General features: G+C 44.9%; 1 protein-coding gene across 2 annotated transcripts in view; it reads left to right on the top strand.

The window, feature by feature from the left end:
- Positions 1 to 20,912, top strand: part of USP6NL (USP6 N-terminal like) — a 1,148,352-nt gene that overhangs the window by 898,814 nt on the left and 228,626 nt on the right. For both annotated transcript variants that reach the window (XM_069629707.1, XM_069629706.1), the window contains exons 8-9: positions 9,959 to 10,007; positions 19,937 to 20,057. In XM_069629707.1, the coding sequence (XP_069485808.1) occupies positions 9,959 to 10,007; positions 19,937 to 20,057 (170 nt within the window). The remainder of the gene's footprint in view (positions 1 to 9,958; positions 10,008 to 19,936; positions 20,058 to 20,912) is intronic.

The following is a 20,912-nucleotide window of genomic DNA, read 5'->3' as shown; positions in this document are numbered from 1 at the left end:
CGCAGAGCTCTGTTTCTTGGGAGCTTTTTGATTGCATTGAGGACTTCCTCTACCTGAATATCCCTGTCTAATATCTTGTCTGCATTTGAGATGTGGGGGAGGGAGAGTTTTTCTAAGTATTCCTTTTGTTTATCTACTTTCTGCCAGTCTGATTTTATGTAGGGCCTAGTAATAGTCCTGCATTATTAATATTATTTCCCCATCTCCTTGTTGGATGCCTGTATTTGACCACATTTGTCTTTTAGTGTCAGTAAAGTTATCTTTCGACCCTTTTCACAGAACTGTCATGCCAGCAATTTGGCGCTAATGTAGTATTTTTGTTTTAGTTGTAGGAGCGCTATTTCAGCTTTTTTTCTTTTGGATCACTCGCAGTTGGCCTTCATCTTTGCTCTCTTACCTTGGCTGGCTTCCCTTTCACTCCCAACTTAAATTTCACTTCCTCTGTCTCGTCTTTAAATCTCTTCATGAACTCGCTCCCCCCCATCTTTCCTCTCTCCTATCTTTCTACACTGCATCCCGCTCCCTCCTATCAGCTGATCTCTTCTTCCTTTCTGTTCCTCCCTCCCCTTGTGCCTCTTCTAGTTTCCGCTCCTTTTAACTCCTTGCCCCCCTACACTGGAACTCTCTACCCCTCTCTATCCGCTCCATTACCTCCTACTCCTTCCATGCCTCCTTAAAATCTCTTCTCTTTTCCCGAACCCTATTTTCTTCTTCACTTCCCTTTCACTTCTCCCTCACCCCCTCTCACACTTCCCTTGCTCATTTGAAATTCCATCTTATTCCATCTCCTCCCCTCATCTCCCCCTCTCTCCTCCACCCTCCTTCAATTGTTCTTTATCCTAGGAAAATTGTTCGACTTACTGTTTTTTAAAGGCTTGTGTCATGTTTGCAAATATGCTTCTGGTTTATATATGCTATGTATTCTTGTTGTTATATTGTAAAGCGCTATATAAACTTAATAAATACAAATACAAAATACAAATGTGTTTCAGGGCTAGGTTCGTTTTCCAATTGGGGTTATTTACTACCTCATTTTGTAATCCCTTTTAGTTTTCCTTCCAATTCTTCCTCCCATTTGTTCGGTAGTTTGTCTCTTCTCGATTTTATAGCAATTAGGTCACCCCGTAGTACCAGAGGGGTGTTTTAAAGACTGTTCATGACCACACCATGTGCCTCCTGGGTATTTTAGGCTGCATGTCTCTCGCTCCCACTAACTTTAAAGGTGTGCTTTGTATCGGATGGATTTCATCACGCTGACCGCGTTCAGTGCAATACAGAATGATCTGTCTTCTTCCACTGTTACATAGATATGTATTTCTTTTCTTGTTTAGGTCATGCCTTGGCCGCCAGGAGATTTGGCATTCCCATGTCATCAGTTAAGTTTAGTCTTTGCAAAGTTACATGTGTCCGCATCGTATGGAAATCAAGAGGCAGGCAGACGGCCCTCGCGCACCCAACTTCCCCCGCTGCTATTAGTGAATTGAACCTTGACTTCATTAGTAAGCTCGGCAGATTCACATGTGATTGATCAACCAATATATATTGTCCAAGAGTCAATTTCCTTCTCACAAAGACAAACCAATTAGCTCTTTGGATTGATTTTTACTCCTTGCGTCCTTGATACTTAGCCAATGGCCCATTTTGTTTATTCCCTGTGATTTCTTAAAGCATGCCTAACTGGCTGTTTTGCTACAATTACTGTACCGCGCGTGCACTTTAGATGAGTTTGTTATATGCTGACCGTCACTCAAGTGCTTGCTCGTGAGCTTGCATGTCTGTGGTTGCTTGCCTGATTATCAAGCACCCCAATGAATTCCTGGCTGGTGTAGGTTTCTGACTTGCTTGCCTTCTGCAAATGCAGTGAGACACGGCTTCTACCTGTTTGGGATGCTGATGGCTTGTCTTGATTGAATGTCTACGTTCACAGGGAAAGTTTTGCAAGCTAGGTCCAGATTGCAAAATGTCATTTACTTCAAGAGTTACTGTTGAGTCTTTGTACAATCCCTTTTTCTGAAGCTACAATCCTGTGTTGCTTTTGCCAGTAATAATTCTCGCGCCATTGTTGGAGACCTGTTTCTTTGTATTATTATAGTGTTACAATGATCAATTAGCTTTTCGTGCCTTGCTTTCAACAAATGCATATATTCCACGGCGTTAAACCTAAGGGGGAACTCAATAAATAAGAAAAATTGCAAAAACAAACTAAAAAAAATTCCCCTATTAAATACTTGTCTAAAATCTGTAATCGTGCCCTTCTTTATAGCCACTCATAATTTGCTTGTACTAGTTTCTCACTCTGCCAGGCCATACATCAGTTATACCTAACACCAGAGAAATGTGACTGTCCGCTACACAGTGCCACTTTGCCGTAAGATACTGAGCAAATTTCCCCAAGAACCTATTGTGGTCTTTTTTCAGTACAGCACATTTTGTTAAGATGGCTAGCAGCTTCTTATGTATTCAACTGCTTGTATATCTGGCCCAATCGTCTGCTCTGAAGGATGTCCTGTCTGGCACCTAATACTATTAATACCGGCAACAAGTTCAGCCATAGCATCAATATTTTTCAGTGTTTCACCAGCGGAAATGTTGATATGTTTTTGGGGATAAAAAGTTTCTAGCCTTAGTGTGCCTTATGCCTCATAAGCCTGCATTTGAACTAGCCTACCCTGACCTATCTCCGCACTACTACGTACACCCAGTCTAGCAGATCCTGAATTGAACATTGCCCAGGAGTCCACCCACATATTAGCTTCTCACACTTGTAAGCGCACCCAGCTATCAGATTGCCTCACCTGCCTTCTCCCCCCACTCAGGGGCCACACCACAGACTGGGTTACATCAACATGTACGTCACAGGTATCTACACATTTCTACTAAGGACTATCCTACACATGCTATCCATTACCTCCACCGCCCACCCATACCTCTACCATACTCCAGTCCACTCTGTTAAATCACACTCTCACGAAGGACTTGCTGACATCACTACTACACAAGCCCCAGTATTCCACTAACACATTTATCCCCAATCACCCTCCACTGATCAACTACATCATGAACACACCGTGCAATATCTCAACCAGAAACATAAGACTTCGATCTAGACTACCCAAACTATTTGAACCCTGCGCCAGGTCCATAACCGAACCTAATTTAGAAACCACCACCCGCTCACCAACTACGGCCAGAACTCGCCCCCCGTTCTCTGGTGGCACATGCCACAGAAATAGCAGATATTCTACATGCTGAAAACGATGACTTCCTCGCCATAACTGAGTCAAGGCTCCACACAGCAACTGGCCCAGCCATTATGCTGGCAGTCCCCAAGAACCATACAATAATTAGAGCCGAAAGAACAACGGCCAGAGGGGGAGGCCTAGCCATAATAGCCAAAACTAGCCTGCTATAAGATTAGCACCTGCGCTTGATGTTAAATCCTGCGAATCTGTGACCGCCAAAATACCCATTATTGGCTCCAACACCATTACGATCCATCTACTATATAGGCCCCCAGGCTCTTTTGAAGATGACCTCACCATTATTTCAAACGACCTAAGGAATTCTTCTCACGTCCTATTACTAGTTGATTTCAATTTAGGCTTTAACGACCCTAAAGACCAGCAGGCAGGACTTATCGCTGACTCCATAACAGAACTAGGTTTCAGTCAAAAAGTAAAATCCCCCACCCACAACAAAGGGAGAACCCTTGACTGGGTTGCTGACCACAACTGTACAGCCACTATCATATCCACCAATCCACAATCCTGGACCAATCTCATAGCCATCTTACTAGAAGCCATAGCGCCACTCCCTAAAAATATCCCACTGGCCCCCTCTATTCCCACTAGGAATTAAAAAAAAACATCACTGCTGAAAAAATGAACACCGCTTATACTACCAATTCTCTCCTGGACTCTGCCAACCCCTCCACCTTAGTCGAGGAATATAAAAAAATAATGATCACGGCCCTCAACACCATCGCCCCACTAAAAAGCAGAAAATGCAAACCTATAAAACACCTCAACACCTGGTTCACCCCACACCTCAAATCATTAAGACTAGAAAAAAGAAAAAGTGAAGCCATATGGAGGCTTTCCCCAACAGATGACAATAAGACTAATCTATCCAATATATCCACCCTCTATAAGAAGGAAATTATAACTGCCAAACACAATACCTACGACAAAAGAATCTCGCAAGCCAATTCAAGTATCAAAGAATTATTTACATTCTCAAAGAGATCGAATCCCCCATACCCGACACAGACACGTGCGTAAAGGACAAAAACTGGTGCACTAACTAAAAAGCACTTGCCAATAAAATAACAAGCTTACAAAACAAAATTGCCAAAAAACAAAACAACCGCCAGAATTTAGTACAACAATCTAACAAACCCAAATCGACCCAGAAACCCTCCGATCGCTTCAAATTCACGAAAGTCTCCATCCTGGAGGTTAAGAAAATCATCTTCACGCTCCAACCATTTAATTGTCAAGGAGACCCCTGCCCAGCCCAAATCATTAAAGATGCAGCTGGAGATTTATCCCCTTTTATCTCTAAACTCATCAATCCATCATTTGTTACTGGTACCATCCCTAACAACCTCAAAGAATCCTGGGTACTACCCTTTCTCAAAAAAGGTAGTTAGGCTTATTGGGTATGGAAGGGTCTATCACCACTGTCCCATTCCTGCTTAAAATCCTGGATAGGGTAGGATACCTCCAAATTCAAAAATACGACGAAAAACATCTACTAGGATTCCACCAGTCAGGATTTAGACCACAACATGGGACTGAAACAGCACTGATCATTCTCAAGGCACAGATCGATACCCTCAGAGACAATGGCCAAACCGCCTTACTGCTCCTGCGTGATCTGTCGGCTGCCTTCGACTTGGTTGACCACAAAGTTCTCTGTAATCACTTGGACTCAGCCGCACATTTCTCTCAGGACGCCATCAAATGGGTTCAGTCTTTCTTGAAAGACAGAACCATGCGGATCTTCTCACCATCAGCCTCCGCTGATCCCTTTCCCATCACCTGTAGAGTACCGCAGGGTTCCTGCGTGTCACCCACAACGTACAACATTTTCACCAAGCCCCTGTTTGATCATCTCGATGGTCTTGGTATCACCTACACTAATTATGCAGACGATATTCAGATCCTCTTACCGTTGATAGGAGATTATGATAAAGATTTGGCCTTGGTTAATGGTGTATACCTCATCCAGGCATGGCTGGCCACCCATGGTCTATGCATGAATGATGACAAAACAGAACTCGTCATCCTAGGCACTGCCCCCAATATCAATAAACTTAGTCCCAAATACTCCAGTTTTGACATTGATGGTAATATAATCAAAGTTGCCAAAGAAGTCAAAACACTTGGCTTCAATCTAGACGCCACCCTCTCCATCTCCAAACAAGCTAACACCCTGGCCTCTACCACGGTCTATACATGTAAGCTCATCAGAGCTGCCAAACCCTTCCTATCAACTCCTAGTTGTATCACATTAGCCAGAGCCCTGATCCTGTCAAGATTAGACTATTGCAATGTCCTATACCTGGGCGTAAACAAACAAATCATCAATAAAATCCAGACACTTCAAAATAACACCCTCAGAGCGGCACTGGGTATCTCTAAAAAAGTTTACCTCTACGAGACAAGGAGACTGAACAACTGGCTCATAACTAATGACAAAATCAGACTAATGACAGCCTCTCTCATGCATAAATGCCTCAATAATGCCGCCCGCGTTACCTCATTGAAAGACTCACAAGGCAATCATCGAATCGACCGACAAGACTGGCCAACTCCAAACTACTAATAACACCTAGATCTAAACGAGCCAAAACAGGGGGGGGTCAGTTTCCCAGTCAAAGCAGCCCAATTATGGAACTCCCTACCACCTGCCTTAAGAACAAACCAAACTTACCCTCACTTTCGATGAAACATCATCACTTGGCTTAAAGAAAAAATGACCACTAATCCTATGTACCTTACACGGACCTCCTTGACATGCCTAACTCTATTTTATTAAACATGTGCCCAGAACACTTTCACCCTCTACCTAATGCTGTATATTATCTCCACCTGTATATTATTCTATATCATATGTATTTCTCTCCACCTGCCCACTTTTTCACTGTACATTACTTGCATTCCTCATTTACGATGTATTTACCTAGAACTTCTGCCTTTTGAATGTATATATGCACAGCACTGTAACAAAGCTGAGAACTTTGCCTCTTTTTCCGCGCTCCGATACCCTCGGGTCTGGTGCGCGATACAAATAATAAAACAAACAAACAGTATTGTAACATCTTAATAATGTTGGTTTAATGTATGTAGTATTATTGGACCAACCCCAGATTTTGTACTTGTATAGGTGTATACAGCTTTATCAGTACATTGAAATCCAGACTGCAATCCATATGGCATTCACCAATTAGCGACAAAAAATTGTATTTTGTGTCTTCAAATCCTTAGCAGTTTGGCCTAAGGAACCTTCCCAAGATGTTTAATAACGTATCCTTATTTTGTCATCCTTTTTGTTTTCTATTTTACCTGGTCTGTACTGGGGGTAAAGCCAGAATGAAGTGGCCGGGGGCAAAGTGCCTTTCGGAATTGGGCTAAGCATCTGGAGGGCCACATAATGTGCAATCATGGGATAGATGTTCTAGATGATACATTTTGGAACTCTTTGTAGATTGGATGAAAACATCGTGTACCTCGTTTTGAGCAGCTGGTGCAGTCCCTTAAAAGGAAACTATTGAGGATGACCAAAGGAGTTGATTCAGGTTGAGGAAGGGGAATGAAGGGAGGTCACCTGGCTTAGACCTAATGATTCAATGGTGAAAACCTGCTTCTTCGACATACCATTTTGCAGTATTAGAGGGAAATGCCATGTTCTGTGATGGCACTACAGTGTTAGTTTATGCCATTCACTTTTTCGGAATGCTCACGGGATGAGAACCTTTCGTTTTTCTAGGAAACTTAAATAGCTCTGATCTTACTTTCTTTTCTCTTTTCACCACTTTCATTTGAACTTCTGAGTAGTTGTGGGATTTAAAGTAACAATGGGTTTGCACACTAACTCGAGCTGAAATTGAGAATTTTACCAGACACTTTGCAGATTTCACACACTGATGGTCTGGAGGTAAGGTTTTGTAACTTGGCTGTGAAAGTTTACTCAGAAAGGTGGGCCCATTTCCTTTACCCCCTTTTTTCTGAATGGTAGGCTTAGGGGAGTTGGCTCGTACGTATCAGCTATGGAGATGTGATTGGGACTGTTTCCACTGGCAAAGTAGTGACACAAATCAAAGGCATTCATCCCTTCTCTCCAAGCAAGCTCCTCCCCTTTTGAGGCTAGGGAGCTGAGCCCCCTCCGCAGGACCCTTCTTAGTGGTCTGGCAAATGGCACCTCACTGGGAGAGACTCCCCCTTAGGGAATAAGGACTCCCAATCTTGTTAGGAACTTCCTAAGCCACATATCTTAGTAGCATGCTAATGCTACATGCATTAGACTAATGAACCATATAGCCGTTTGGCTGACGGTAATGATGGAACATACCAGCATAAAGAAGGAAATTAGAATAGCTCTTTAAGAGAAAACACATACTTAACTTGGATGAGTGGAGGATGCTGGAGAATGTGAGGGGTCAGAAATACGAGATGGACAAATGGAGGTTGTTCACAATTAGCCATTTTATTAACTTATATGGGGGTTGATAAACTCCTTGCTTTCCCTAACCGAAAGAGGATTTCCCTACCTATGAAACTAAGACTAAAGGAAAAACACTCTAACATCAAAAGGTATCTCTCCCTAACACTTATACATACAACAAATCATACAGGTATCAGATGGCCGTTCAAATTCAACAAAACAATAGTTAGGTTCTCACATAAAGTTTTGCATAACAATATCTTTATAACCAGGGTCTGGTCACGCTTCCCCAGGATTAAAACGAGATCTTACAACTCAAAGTTCAAATCGGTGTTATTATTTTCAATAATCCAGTTCTACAAAAGTTTTTCAATAGCCAAGTCTTGCTCACAGCAAAAGGTTTCCCCACTCAATGAGTATTCCACTTGGTATTTGGATTGTTCCACAGCAGTTTATCACTCGACAGAACGCTTGTCAAACTTCCACAAAACCTTCATAAAAAATCATGAAGCTTTGTCTGCACACTGTCAGTCAATATTTCAGAGTAACTCCTCTTTTTCGGTAAACAACTGTTTACAACTTTCTCTTTCATGAACAACAATGTTTTATCAGAATGGTTTTTACCATTGTTCATCAAACACCTGTGTGTACTTTCCACTTTCTTTTCAACACCACTTTTCCATCACAATGCAGTGCTTCAATATTTTCTTCCTGGTCCAGTAACCACGAACAGTCCCTTTCCTGGTGTACTCTCTTGCCAGGATAAAACCTCCTACTACTATGTGGCTTGATTCCAACTTCGAAGAAAGTAGTTTTTACTTTCAACATCATTGAAATTCACAACTTCTTTAATAAGGATGCAATGCACATTGATGCTGTTTGTTCCACTGGTATGTTTGCCAATTGTAGAGCAGGTCAAGCACCTCTTCCCTCTTGAGACTTTGTAAAAGGATTGCTTCTGTTTTGCCACCTTTTGGATTTCTACTACCACACCAGTTCACATTTCTTTCTTTAGGAAAATAATTTCCCTATCCTCTTAGGCAATGCTGGTTATTATTGAATTCCAGTATTGCCTCCTCTAAGCGTTGGCAATGCTGGCTGCAACTTATTGTCCTTTGTGTACTTTGGCAAGGATGGTTGCAGTCTTGTTTGCATATTGCCCCTGCTCTACTTTGGTAGGGGTTATTATAATCCCTTTCCTCCGGTTTGCCTCCATTGTGTATATTGGGACACTTTAATTCATCAGTTCAGTATTCAATATGACCGTTGGCAGCCGGCGGGCGGTCTATTACGGAGCACTGCAGGGTTACCTAATGAAGGCCAACTCACAGGTCTTTTGCGCATCCACTGAACCTGCTGCCACTTTGGTCTTCTCATTGCACGTCTGGTCCTGGGAGCTTGACCGCTCCAGTCACACTCCTGCCGCCCGCTTTTGCCGGAAATGAGCTTGTTGCATCCCTTGCATGCTCCTTTGAACAGCAACCGCCAGAATGAAGTCCTGGTTTCTATGACTCTCACAGCACTGCACTCCATTGAAATCATGGCAGCAGTCCCTGCATTTTGTTTCTGCTCCTTCCACTGCTGCTGCTCACTTCTACTTTTGCTTCTAATGGCCTGCGCCCAAAGAGTCCTTGAATGTTCAAAGATCCAGTGTGGCCATTAGAACCACTAGTGTGCACATCATCATGTGCCTCTCAGCTCCTCTTCCTTGTCCCAGTCCCTATTGTTCTTGTTCTTCTTTTCCTTAAAAATATCAGTTTTAAAATGGGCCATTAAGACCATGGGATCACTAGGGAAATTAGCTAGAGGGTTCTCCCAATTCGCCTGACCTGAGCCCTCCACCTCCCCCCATGTGATCTAGCCGCAGAACACCATCCCCAGGGTCAGGATCGCGAAGCGTCAGCCTTTCCCAGGCCACATGAGAAGGGTCCTTGAGGCAATCAACTCTGATTCATCACAAGAAGCAGAGAGTTTCCTACGCCGGGGAAGCCCCCTGACGTGAGCACTGCTGGAAGAGGCAGACCAGAGAGGAGTTGCGGAACCTGTGTCTTTCGAGGAAGCAGCTAACAGCCAAAGTGAGATTTTGGAATCCCGGCGTATCCTACATCATTTATTGCGCCAAATGGTTTCTACATCAATCATCTGTGCTGTTTTTGCTGTCTAATGTACTTGATGTGTTTCCAAGTTATTCTTTTTGTTGACCTTTACATGCATTAAGAAATTACATGTATGCTAACGTACAAAATGATTACATTTGTGGGTAATACTGCAACTTTTTCTCTCCCTCCAGGCAACAAGCTTTATTCCATGTGCTGGCTGCATATTCTCTGTATGATACGGTAAATTGCTTTGTTCATGTAAAGTTGTGTTCTAAACTACTGTGCAAATGCATGCATAACTCTGGAACTGTATATTGGTTTCTAATAGCTTTAAAAAACATACACACATATAGAAAATCTCATACCTTGTCCTCTAAAATCCAGCCTTCCCTTTCCATTTGCAATAGTTTCCTAGTCCATTGATATAACTCCAGCTGCTTGTCCTTCTAGAGGTCCTCTGCAGTATTCTGACCACCACCTGCATGGTTGTATAGTGACAGTAAGATTTACTCCCTAACAGTAGGCAACTACTCGCAGTGAAATAAACCAAAGGACAAGTGTGCACCTTGTTGCTGCCTGCACTGCTCTTAGTGGCCCGTCCAGAGGCAAGAGCACTGTGCGTCACACGGAGTGCTGCAGTTCTGTTAACTTATATCGAAAGGACCTATATACAGCGCTCCATTGCTTCCCAGCTAGGTTGTACTTTATACATCCCATACATACGTGCCATGCATAAGATCAGAAAACACATCCTTTCCTTTTATGGAATTACCAGGTGCGAAAGAAGTATGTGCTACAACAAAAATACCTGTTAGAAATGAAGATATAGGGTCCATGTTCTTTTGCCGCCAGGTATTTTTTTCAGTACGTTTTTTAATGAAAATGTTTAATCTAAAAATCTCTTAAAAAATATTTACCCCTTTTATCCCATGACCCAACCCCTCTTTATTTTTCTATGAACATTTATCGAAAAAAAAACTGGCGGCAAAACAACTGTATAACAAAATATGTTTTACTTGCCAATAAAAATACACCAGTAGAGTGTGAGAACTACTTTGTTTACTACGTGAAAAATCATTTTACTCCTAACTTTGTTAAAAAATAATCTCACCCCCAATGCATCATGTGGTGACAGTCCTTCTCTGCACAGTTTGCGAATGTGGACCCTCCCCTGCATGCATGTAGTTGTGAAGGTCACACCTGGAGCCTGCCATGATGTTACTCATCAACTCTGACGAGGTGGTGAGTCCATGCTCTTGTAGAATTAGACTACACAAAGGAAGACGCTACCATCAAATTCATGGGTTATTTCTCCATGTCCGCATATAACACGTACACCATTCCATCCCGGAAACTCTTAACAAGGGGTCTAATGGGAGTGTGATGCCTCCAATGTCAATGTTTTAGTTAATCGCGTAATAGCATAAGTGCGGAGTGTCCGCTACGTTTCCACCTAGAAATGTCTGGCATCCTGTCCAGCAGAACATAGTTTAATTGCATTGTGATGGTAGTACTGTGTCCACACTTCCTCAATTTAACATGCCAGCAGAAGTATGACCAATTTCCCTTTCAGTGCTATAATGAGACTATGATATGTGTTAATTATGCAAGCTTCATGTCAAGCATTGTTGTACATCAGAATTACGATTTAGTATCTATGCTCTGGAAGTGACATGGTGGGCAAATCACAAATGTAGTTGTTGCTTGTAAACCAAAGCACCTTCTACCATTTCAGACATTGAGATGCTGGCTTCTAAATTCACCCGAAGCAAAAATGATCTTGCAGACGTTGTCAGAAATGTGCTCCATCACTGCTAATGCTCTCGCTCCCGCCGTAGAGCACGTAGATCTTAGGTTTGTGTGTCCTGGGCTGTTGCACACACAAATTAAAGGGGTTTGCTCTTTGAGCAGTTCTCCATAACTTGGCACGATTGCACCTGCACCCCTACTGACAAGTCTCCGCTCCATAGGACCACTAGGGTGGTGATGTGAGCAGTCTAAACACTTTTTATTATAAAATATGGATGCTGGCGGTCATACTGGGCCAAGAAAACTAGTGACCCTCTCAAAATTAGAATAATCTGCGCATTCCCTTCCACAGTAATGCCTTTTACTGGAGAGCGACATCCGTGCTGCTTCATGTAGGTCAGATCAACCAAATGATGTTTGTATCCAGCATTCCATGATCCGTAACTTTGTAAGAGAACGCATGCAATCGTATTTTTAAATTTGCACAAGTGATGTAATGTGAAGTCGTGAGGGAATGGGCTGTTAATGGCATTGTGGGGAAGGCAGATGTGAATCTTGTAGTGTTCGTGCTTACTGGCTGGAGGTACTCCAGTCCTGGGTGTCTGTGTGCTTCTAGGTGGTCGTGGCAGAGGCACTTGGCTGTGTTTTATCTAGGGGGGGGAGAGAGCCCAAGATGAGTCGGTTGAAGTTGGTGCGGTGAAGACCTGGTTAGCTGCCGGTGTGCGGGCTGTGAGATCAGGCTAGAGAACTGAGCGTGCATTGTGTGTGTAGTACAAGGTGGAGAGAGATGAATAGTAGTCTAACAGGAGAGGGAAATGCTTGGTAAGGCAGACTGATCCAGCGACATTTAAAAATGCAATGAACTTCTCTGAGAACATATTTTTGCCATTCTTATTCCATTTCATGGGCACAGGAAGCAGGCCTGAAAGAGTCCAATCTCGTGTAATCCTTGGCTGATGCATTGTCTGCCGTCCCTTGGCATGTTCATGTAACTAGACAATGAAGGTTCCATCTAGTGACTATTAGAGAATTGGGCGTCTGTTGGTTGGAGTTGGTCTGAAGCGCATAGATTAGGTTCTGGTTTTATTAATATTGTGCTGGTGTCAGTTGAATTGCCAGGTTTTCAGGGACTTTCGGAAAGCTAGGTGATTTCGGCTGTGTGCAGGACATGAATCCTTTTGATCGTGAGCTATGGGAGGGTTGGGGTGAATTCTTTACATCTTCAGTCTCAGAATACGTCCAGCTTCTGTGTTCTGTGCTCTTTGTAGTCTGTTCAGTAAGTATTATGGGTGTCCAAGGTAGAGCTGTTGTCCAAGTCTAGCCTCGAGAGTAGCAGTGCAATCACTGCCATGGATCTGCGTGTGATGTTTAGCTATGGGTATGCTGCAGCAGATTTTTCGTAGTTGGAAGAAGCAGCGCCTTAATATGGCTATACACTCTAGTTCCAGTGTGAGGTCACAGTCCATTAAAAAACTGCGATTTTGACTGTTGTCCTAGGCAGAGGGCAAGTTCCCATATTATTGGGTGAAGGCACGCCCACAAACGCTCACGCCTGAAATATTACAACCCACTAGGGAAAAAAGGCCAAGAGATTCTTGCAAGGATAACGCGTTTTAATCGTACAATAAATAGGTATTCCAGCAAAGAACTCTGCTGCCCAAGAGCGTTCTGCCAAAAAATAGTAGACAGAAGCTTTAAAGTGGGCACAGCATCATACATATACAGTAAAAACCTGCGTGGCTGATTGGCGCCACCCTATACATGAGCGGCTTGCTCCACAGGGGATATCGGGCTGCTATTGGTCCCAGCTCTGTCTGTCAATCTTCCATCATGTGGGGCCTGCTGGGCTGATCTCCAGGGAAACAAGGTCGAGTTTGCAATTAGTTACTATGTAAAACAATGCTACTATATCATTCTGGCGTACACCTGGGAGGCTCAGGGACTGGCACAGGATGAGGCTTAAGATCGTGCTGACCCACACATTCTTGACTCATTCAGTATCGCCCTATCTGCACCCAAGGCTTCCACCATCGCTTTGGACTATAATTTATTCCACCCTGCACCTTGCATTACAAATCCTGTCATTTATGAAATAGGTGGAGTAGTTGTGTTCTTTTGGATCTTTTATGGCCAGTGGGTTTATGGTTGGTCGTCTGGGGTCACCTATCATGAAATCTAGGGGTCTTGGACAGGGAAAGTTGTGGTTGTCATAGGAACGCAGCCATGCAGGGCCAAATGTTTCTACCATAGCTATGAAAATGGCGCCTACTTATATGCACACACTAAGTCTAAGCATCTTATTTTGCTCAATATTGTGTCTGTACAGGGTCTCCTAGCACCCCACCCCCTGCCCGGCACATTGCAAGTGTATTTATGGGATTCGCCTTACTTGAAAGCACCTGGGGGTGGGAGAGGTTCATTTGGGATTGATGTTGTGGTGCTGCATATCGTGTGGTGGTTTGGTTGGGTTACATTTCAAGTTATTTGTCATCATCCATGAGTCAACAAGTGCAATACTAGGATTCCACATATTGGAAATGTAACTCCTGGTATGACTCAGATCTCGTCACCCTTAAACGCAAGTGCAGGGTGGCAGAGAGGAAATGACGTGCTTCATGTTCATCCTCTGACAAACTGGCCTTCCGCCTGCTCCAAAAGCAATACCGGCTCTCCGTTCTCACTAAGAAGAGAGCCCTTATCCAAGCCCGCATCTCGGCAGCATCTAACAATTCGGCCGAACTCTTTAAAATCTGCAAGGAGCTGGCCAACCCTGCTGCAGTCTCCACCTCTCCTGTCCCCTCCCAGGCCCTCTGCACGGCACTGGCCTCTCACTTCATTTAAAAAACTCAGGACATCCTGTCCTCCCTCTCCTCCCATCACCTCCCCTCCTCTATTCCCTGCTCTCCCTCTGGCCCTTCTGCAGCCACCCCTCCTCCATCCTTTTCTGCCTTTCCCCTTTTTTCTGCTGACGAGGTTTCGAGACAAGTCCGATCTATGAAAGTCTCGTCAAAACAGGTCCACCCCTGTTCCTCCAAAACTATCAAGGACCACATCGACTCCCTGGCGCCTGCCCTGGCTGACTTCTGCAATCACTCCTTCGCCTCTGGAGTCTTCTAATCCCCCCTCAAGCACTCCCTTGTGCACCCCCTTCTTAAACCCTCTTCCGACCCCTCCTGCCCAGTTAACTATCGCCCAATCTCTATCACTCCCTTCCTGGGCAAGCTCCTGTAGAAACTGGCCATCACCCAGCTTAATCGCCATGCTGAATCTGTTGGTAGTCTTCATGACCATCAGTCTGGCTTCAGAGCTGCCAGAAGCACAGAAACTGCTCTCCTGAACATCCGTGAGGACCTGCTCTCAAACCTTGACTCTAACACCCCTTGTGTTCTCATTTTGCTCGACCTCTCTTCTGCCTTTGACACTGTCAACCACACCATCCTGCTCAACCGTCTCCGTGATAACCTGGGTATCACTAGTCAAGCTCTGGCGTGGCTCACCTCCTTCCTCTCCAATCGACCCTCCCAGGTCCAACTGGGTTCCTTCCTCTCTGACATCTTTTTCTCTACCTGTGGTGTCCCCCAGGGATCTATCCTCTCCCCCTGGCTGTTCAACCAGTATCTGGCACTTCTTGCTCACCGCATCGCTGCTCTCTGTCCCAACTTTCAGGGCTATGTGGATGATACCCAGCTCATTTTTCAGGCTACCCTCGGCCTCCTCTTCCCCTTCCCTCATCTCTGACTGTCTTTCTGCTATCCAGGAATGGTGTGCCGCCAACGTCCTCTGTCTTAATGCCAGTAAGACTGAGATTCTACTTATCGGCACACCCACTCCCTCCTTCCCTGCAGTTCTCGGGCCGGCCTCCCTTGGCCCTCTTCCTGCTCCTGCCTGCAAGGCAAAAAACCTTGGGGTCATCTTCGACTCCACACTCTTTCTCTCTTCACATATTTGACGTCTCTAATGAAGTCACACTACCAGCTACACCTCCTCAGAGGTATCCTTCCTTTCCTCTCCTTCCCCCAGAAGCTCACTGTCTCCAGAGCCCTGGTTCTCTTGCAGCTGGACTACTGTAACAGCCTCTATCTAAATCTTCCTGCCTCTACTCTCCACCCTTTGCAACTCATCCAGAACAGGACTGCTAGACTTGTCCTTGGTCTCAAACCCAGGGACCGTATCTCTCCAGGACTGAAATCGCTACACTGGCTCCCAGTGGCTGCGAGGATTACGTTCAAAACCCTCTACATTGTCCACAAGGCCTTCTGGGGCCTTGGGCCAAAATACCTTCAACTCTCTCTTCCTAAATATCTTCCTTCTCGAGCTCTTCGCTCATCCACCTCCAACTACCTCAGGGTCAGCCGCTTCTCCAACCCTCGAGCTTGGGGTAGATCGCTCTCCGCAGCAGGGGCCTCCCTCTGGAACAGCCTTCCTGCCTCCCTGAAACTTGGAGAACCATCTACGGTTCCGGAAGCACCTCAAAACCTTCCTCTTTGCCTCTGCTTTCTCTCCCTCTCTTCCCTGCTAAAATCACTGAACCTGCACTGAATCTGCAACTGGGCCACTCACCGATCTCGGTCCTTGGCCCAGCCACTCTTGCCTGCACTGCCTACCTGCACTACGGGACTGTCTCTGTATCCCTACAGCACCTTCTCCCGAAACTTACCTTGCACTTGCCACCAGCTGGCCCTATTATTTATCTTGTATTCTACTAACCATGTACTGCACTTTCCCCTCTCCCCTTCCCCTTGCACTTTTCCCAGTCCCTCTACCCTTGCACTTGCGCGATCTGAATGACACCTGGCCTAGTAGGATCGTTGTCTGTCTCCCCTTGTCCCCCCCCCTGCCTCGTCACGCCTTGAAACACTTGTGTATAGGCGCGTTACAAATGCCTTATCATATATCATATATCATAGATATTGAAAAGTAGAGGTGAAAGGCTGGTTCTTTGGTGTACTCCACATGTAGTCTGCAAGGACAAGACCTGCATTAAAAAAAAAACATCTGGTCAGTGAGTGATTTAATGATTTAGCATAAAGTGATTGCTCATAACCTGATGTCCTCCAATATTGTTATAGGAGTTACTTGTCCTATAATATCAAAGCCTTTGGAGAGATGTGTAGTAGAATGAATTCAATAGGCGAGTTGGGGTCTGTTTCCTTTTTAGCATGCTCCATTGTGACAGAATGCCGTTTGGTGATGGCAGGATAGCCAAAGCTTTTATGATTATTGTTTTGTTTTAATATTAAAATGCTGTGGGTAGTTCCGTTTCTGAAAGTGAGATCTGCTAATCGGATCCCACTTTCATAATGCTCCAGGCCAAAAATGTACACAAGTACCTTGCTGGGACTGTCACTTGACATCCCACCAATCGCCTTGTAGTGGTAGCCAGACCAGTTCAAAGGTCCCATGTGCATCCCTGAACACAGCTTCCGGAATGCAGCGCCAACATGCATAGGTTGCTTTTTAGCTGTCGCCTTCTCTGGTTCAAAATATAATTATGCCCCATAGCAGTCTGGTGGCAGTTTTTTTTATTTTTTAAATATAAGCCATATCTAGTTATGACATGGTGGCTAGTGAGTTCACATAGTTACACAGCTGCACATATTAAATGTCATCATTGTCGACTTGGTATGCAATGACTCACTCATGACTAGCTTAGGTGTGCATTAGTTCTTTGGCATTGGTGTACAGTCCTGCTATGACAATGCCCCCCCCCACAACAGGGTGTTGATTACTGGAGAACTGTTTGATGTAGGTAGACCAAGGAAGGGGATGGGGTTTAGAGTAGCTCAGAGTAGAGGTTCAGACCATAAGAGTCTCACCCATCTGGTTTTTGCTGGAGAGCCTGAACTTCCTTTCCCCATCCACACTTTCTGCAGATAATGCATTCTGGATATGACATGTGCAAGCAAAGGAAACTTGTGTCTAGTAAGCCTGTATTGGTCCCTGACAACAAGCGTGCTCTGTGCAAGTCTGCCTTAACCTTTTGCCTATATAAGGGCGTCAAATCTACCACTAATCTTTGGACTTCAAGATAAGAAGGCTTCATCTGAAACTCTGTTGGAGATCTTCTATTCCACAGTCCTCTGCCACATCGGTTAAGACAGAAGACAGAAGAAAGAGGAAAGCCCCAAAGCGCACATTTGGGGGAAACTGCTGCTTGTACAAGGCCGACTGCATCTGAGGCACTGGCACCCTTGAGGGGGACGCAACCCTCAAGTGCCCGCTGCAAACCTTCCTGGCTGGGAACGCCAGCAGAAAGTACTCCCCTTCCCTCTGAGACAAATCTTGTTTTCCATGTCGAGATTCTTTTTGAGTTGGCTCGCCCACGCAAGATTGCTAACTGCTACAGAACCTGTGGTGCTGTATTTCGAACCACTTAATCTGCCCTACGAGCTGTCCAGATACCAACTCCACCCATTGAAGCAGACCGCCTCAACTCAACCCGATTGCCAGCTCGACTCTACTTCACTCAAATGGTGATTCGACCGGATGGAAGTCATTCATTTGCCTGTCTCAAACCCTGACTCGACCCAGCAGAAGCATCATCTCAACACTGACTCGATCACTGAAAGACATTCTTGACCAGTCTCGAATGCCAACTTGCTCAACCGGGAGCCCACTCCTCACTGTCACGACGCCAACTTGCCATTGGGAAAGCGTGACTCAACTGTCTTGACACTACCAGCAATGTCTGCAGTAAAGCTCCTGAAAACCTAGCTCAGTGTATTTGAAGGGGCCCTGATCTACCTTAAAGGTCCCTGAAGACCTTAAGTACTTTGGAAAAAAGACTGATCCATAAACCCTTGACATTATGCTACTATCTTTGCATGAGGTACGCACCGTGCCTCTTTATTTTAATTTATATATCTTTTTCAAAATCAGATTGGAAGTTTTCCCAAACTCCCCTGTTCTCCTGCAGTTCCTTTCCAGTGTCTGTTCTGCCGTTGCTGCCCCCACTGCTCCCCTGTGGTCTGTTTGCGGGTGGTCGGTCGCTATTTGGTGCCTCATTCGGTCTGAGAAGGGGGAAACCCTAGTCCATTCCAATTATGAAATGAATCCATTCCTCCTGCTCCATGCTGGGATTTGTCAGTGGGACCCCGGTGCATTGTGCTTGTTCTAGATTGCGTTTTCCTTCACTTGCTACAGCTTCTGTGGATCTGCGATTCATGCCAGGCTCGAGGACCCGGTGCTTGCTGGACTTTGTATTCTCTGAAAGAGACGTAAATAGACCTGGCCAGGACAGAGACTGTTCGTCTTTGCTTGGTCGAGAGGCACCCATGTGCATGCATGGCTCCCGACACAACGGGGAGCATGATATCCGGTTCCCCCTCAACTCCTCATTATCCTTTGACATGTTCACACCCATGACCCTGCCAGAATAGCATACGCGTTCTTCACTGCATTTGACGGATGTGCTGCGAAGCATCATGCAGAGAGGTATGGATATATCTCGCCCTCCCGAAGTGTGTCTTGTGAGAGATTGAATCCTGTGCTTCCAAGGTGAGGCCGAGGAGAAAGAACAGCAGAAGAGCTTTCCCTTTAAGATGGGAATCAGAAGGAGCCATTAGCAGCCTGCCTTTAAAAAGATGGGAATGAGAAAGGGGCTGCTTGCGTTTGAAAACATAGCATTGAGAAGGCATCCTGATCCTGTAGGATGGACAGGAGCCATGAGCCATTTGCCCTTTGTCAAGAATGAGAGGGAACCCTGGGCCTGTGAATGCAGCAACTTTCTATTGTCCTGTTCCTTATGTCCTGCCTGCTGGGGTTGGATTTCCAATATGGACAACCAATCTTTGTTGTTTCTTGTATATTATATAGCCCAATTTGTAATATTCCTCAAAAGTCAATAACGTTTCTCATGCCCTTGCATGAACAGGCCATCCAGTCCTGTTTTATTCCCTCTTTGGATTCTGGGACTTGCATCCCAATTCAAAATGTAGGGAAACTGCAATTTCCAGAATTCCAAGCAAAAACAGGACTGGATGGCCTTATCACATATGGCCATGAGAAACCCAAGATCTCTGCACTATTGATATGTAAGAAATTAAAAAACGAAACTATCAAAATATATGTTCAGAACTTCATTTTTAGAAGGATCGGAATTCCGATAGCCAGGTGAAATTCCTGGAAATCTGCATTTATTCACCAATACGATTCCTTGAGTAAAATGAGTGTCTCACAAGTCTAATAGGGTGCCTTATTGGCACACATTTTATTTAACTGTATTTCAAGTGTTCTAGTGCTGCAAGTTTATTTCTGAAACAGAACAGATTGCCTTTATACTCTGTAGTAATGCCACACCAAATGAGAAATTTGAGGCATCCTGTGGGGATTGTCACCTGCATTAAAAATGTAATTCTGCTGTGTATACTTATGTTTGACTTCAATGGAAAATCACATTGATATTCTAATTTACTTTTCAGGAAGTAGGCTACTGCCAAGGAATGAGCCAGATCACAGCGTTGCTGCTCATGTATCTAAACGAAGAAGATGCTTTTTGGGCCCTCGTAAAACTGCTCTCTGGCCCCAAGCATACCATGCATGGTAAGGCAAAGAATACTATCCCTTTCTGAATGATTACTTTACATGCATAACAGACTCATTCAGTTACTCATTCTCGACTCTCGGGTCCTAAAAATACCATGCAAGGAAGGCATAAAGTACTATCCCTTTCTGTAAGATTATTGTACATGCATAGCCGATATATTTGTGTGCTCATTCTCGACTTTCAGGTCCTAAGCATACCATGCACGGTAAGGAATACAATACTATTCCATACTCATATGGCCCGTCCCCTTTCCTCCATCTTTGTGGGTGACCCCCAACATGGGGACGGTACCGGATCCTTTGGCAGACAAAAATTGAGATTCCCCTTTAAATTTACTATAGCGTGCGGCCCGGGGCATGGGAATGCGCTGTCTTCCGATGCCTCTCCATGGTCCCTTTTTCTGCACGGACGGTGTCAGACCTGGCAGCTAGGCACAGAGACTTTTTAACTTTCCGCTTGCTCTGCGTTGTTTTGTTTTGAAATCTTCTTCCACTCGCCTCCCCCAGCGCATGTCAGCTGCAAGAGGATTCATGCGATGTGCGTCCTGCAACCTCTTGTTCCCTGCCTCTGAGGCCTATCTGTTCTGTCTTGAGTGCCTGTGTGTGCAGCTTGCAGCACTCTCGGTGACTGGGCATTGAAGAATCAGTTGTCGTGTTGGAGGGAGATCTTCCACACTTCTCCTCCAGCACACCTTAAGGGATTATTATCCAGGAGCTGCCATCAAGACAAGGTAGACCCTTTGTTTAGTGCAGCTCCTCGGCTTGGAGACTCATTCTCAAGGGTTCCCACGAGCAAGGGTTTCTTGGATTCAGGTTCTGGCAGGCTAAGACTACCGGCTCCTAAGGGGAGGG

Source organism: Ambystoma mexicanum, chromosome 12 (assembly GCF_040938575.1).
Source record: "Ambystoma mexicanum isolate Mex_15411 chromosome 12, UKY_AmexF1_1, whole genome shotgun sequence".
In the NCBI taxonomy this organism is placed as follows: Eukaryota; Metazoa; Chordata; class Amphibia; order Caudata; family Ambystomatidae; genus Ambystoma; species Ambystoma mexicanum.
This window is presented reverse-complemented; position numbering and strand designations above follow the sequence as displayed.